The sequence below is a fragment of the Apis dorsata genome, unplaced genomic scaffold, assembly GCF_000469605.1.
Source record: "Apis dorsata unplaced genomic scaffold, Apis dorsata 1.3 scaffold_130, whole genome shotgun sequence".
NCBI classification, from domain to species: Eukaryota; Metazoa; Arthropoda; class Insecta; order Hymenoptera; family Apidae; genus Apis; species Apis dorsata.
In genome coordinates, this window is record NW_006263423.1 from 351,688 (window position 1) to 352,552 (window position 865).

At 32.5% G+C, this 865-nt stretch overlaps 1 protein-coding gene across 1 annotated transcript in view; it reads right to left on the bottom strand.

Moving 5' to 3' along the window:
- Window positions 1–865, bottom strand: part of LOC102673850 (membralin) — a 79,377-nt gene that overhangs the window by 3,044 nt on the left and 75,468 nt on the right. The window contains exon 13 of the mRNA XM_006612967.2: window positions 752–865. This exon is cut by the window's right edge and continues 26 nt beyond it. Coding sequence (XP_006613030.2) covers window positions 752–865 — 114 coding nt within the window. The remainder of the gene's footprint in view (window positions 1–751) is intronic.

Below are 865 nucleotides of genomic sequence, written 5' to 3' on the forward strand. Positions count from 1 at the left end.
AACGCAAATACATTCGAGAATAGTAATTCTTGCGAATCGTTGTGGATACTCACGATGCAAAAAATATTCATGAAACCAACTCTCGAATATATTCAAATATATTCCTTACGAATTTCACCTCAGTTTTAATATTCACCGTCTTGTCCTCAGAGTATACGTATAAAAAATATAAAATATCTTTTCAAAATTACATTTTCGTAGCAACTTTTTCTTTTCTTCGTCGTAAGAATATCTAAGAAAAATATATCGATTATATATATATATATATATATATAAAAATTATTCGATATGTTTGTTTCATTTTAGAAGATAATTAAAAAAATATATATATATATATTTAAACACTGTCTGATTTAAAAGTGACCCAGCTCCGTAATCCATGTCGACTATACTAAATCTCTAAGCCAATTGAAAGTAATAGCGACATCTAAGGGTGATCGAAAATTGATATATAAGAATATAAAAATAAATATAATTTCGAGATACGCTGATTAATTCCAAAAGAATTCTGTATCCATTATTTTAATTCCTCAAAAAATTTAAAGGAACGTACATAACAAGACAATCACAAGATTGGAAAAAAAAAAAAACAAAACGTCAGCCAACACGAATTTCACAGACGTAAATAATTAAAAAAAAAAAGGAAGAGAAAGAGAGAAAGAGAGAGAGAGAGAAACGAATACAAAGAAAATACACGCACGATAATGGAAATGGATTGAATTTGGAACAGTTTCAATCTCTCCTCAGTTACCTTCGTTACTCTGTTCCTCGTCGGTAGGCGTCGAAGATGGTGTCGCCGCCGCGACACGTTCCTCCGCGTTGGGAGGGTTGGTCGAGTCGGATCCGGGTTGTTGCAACGGGGCCG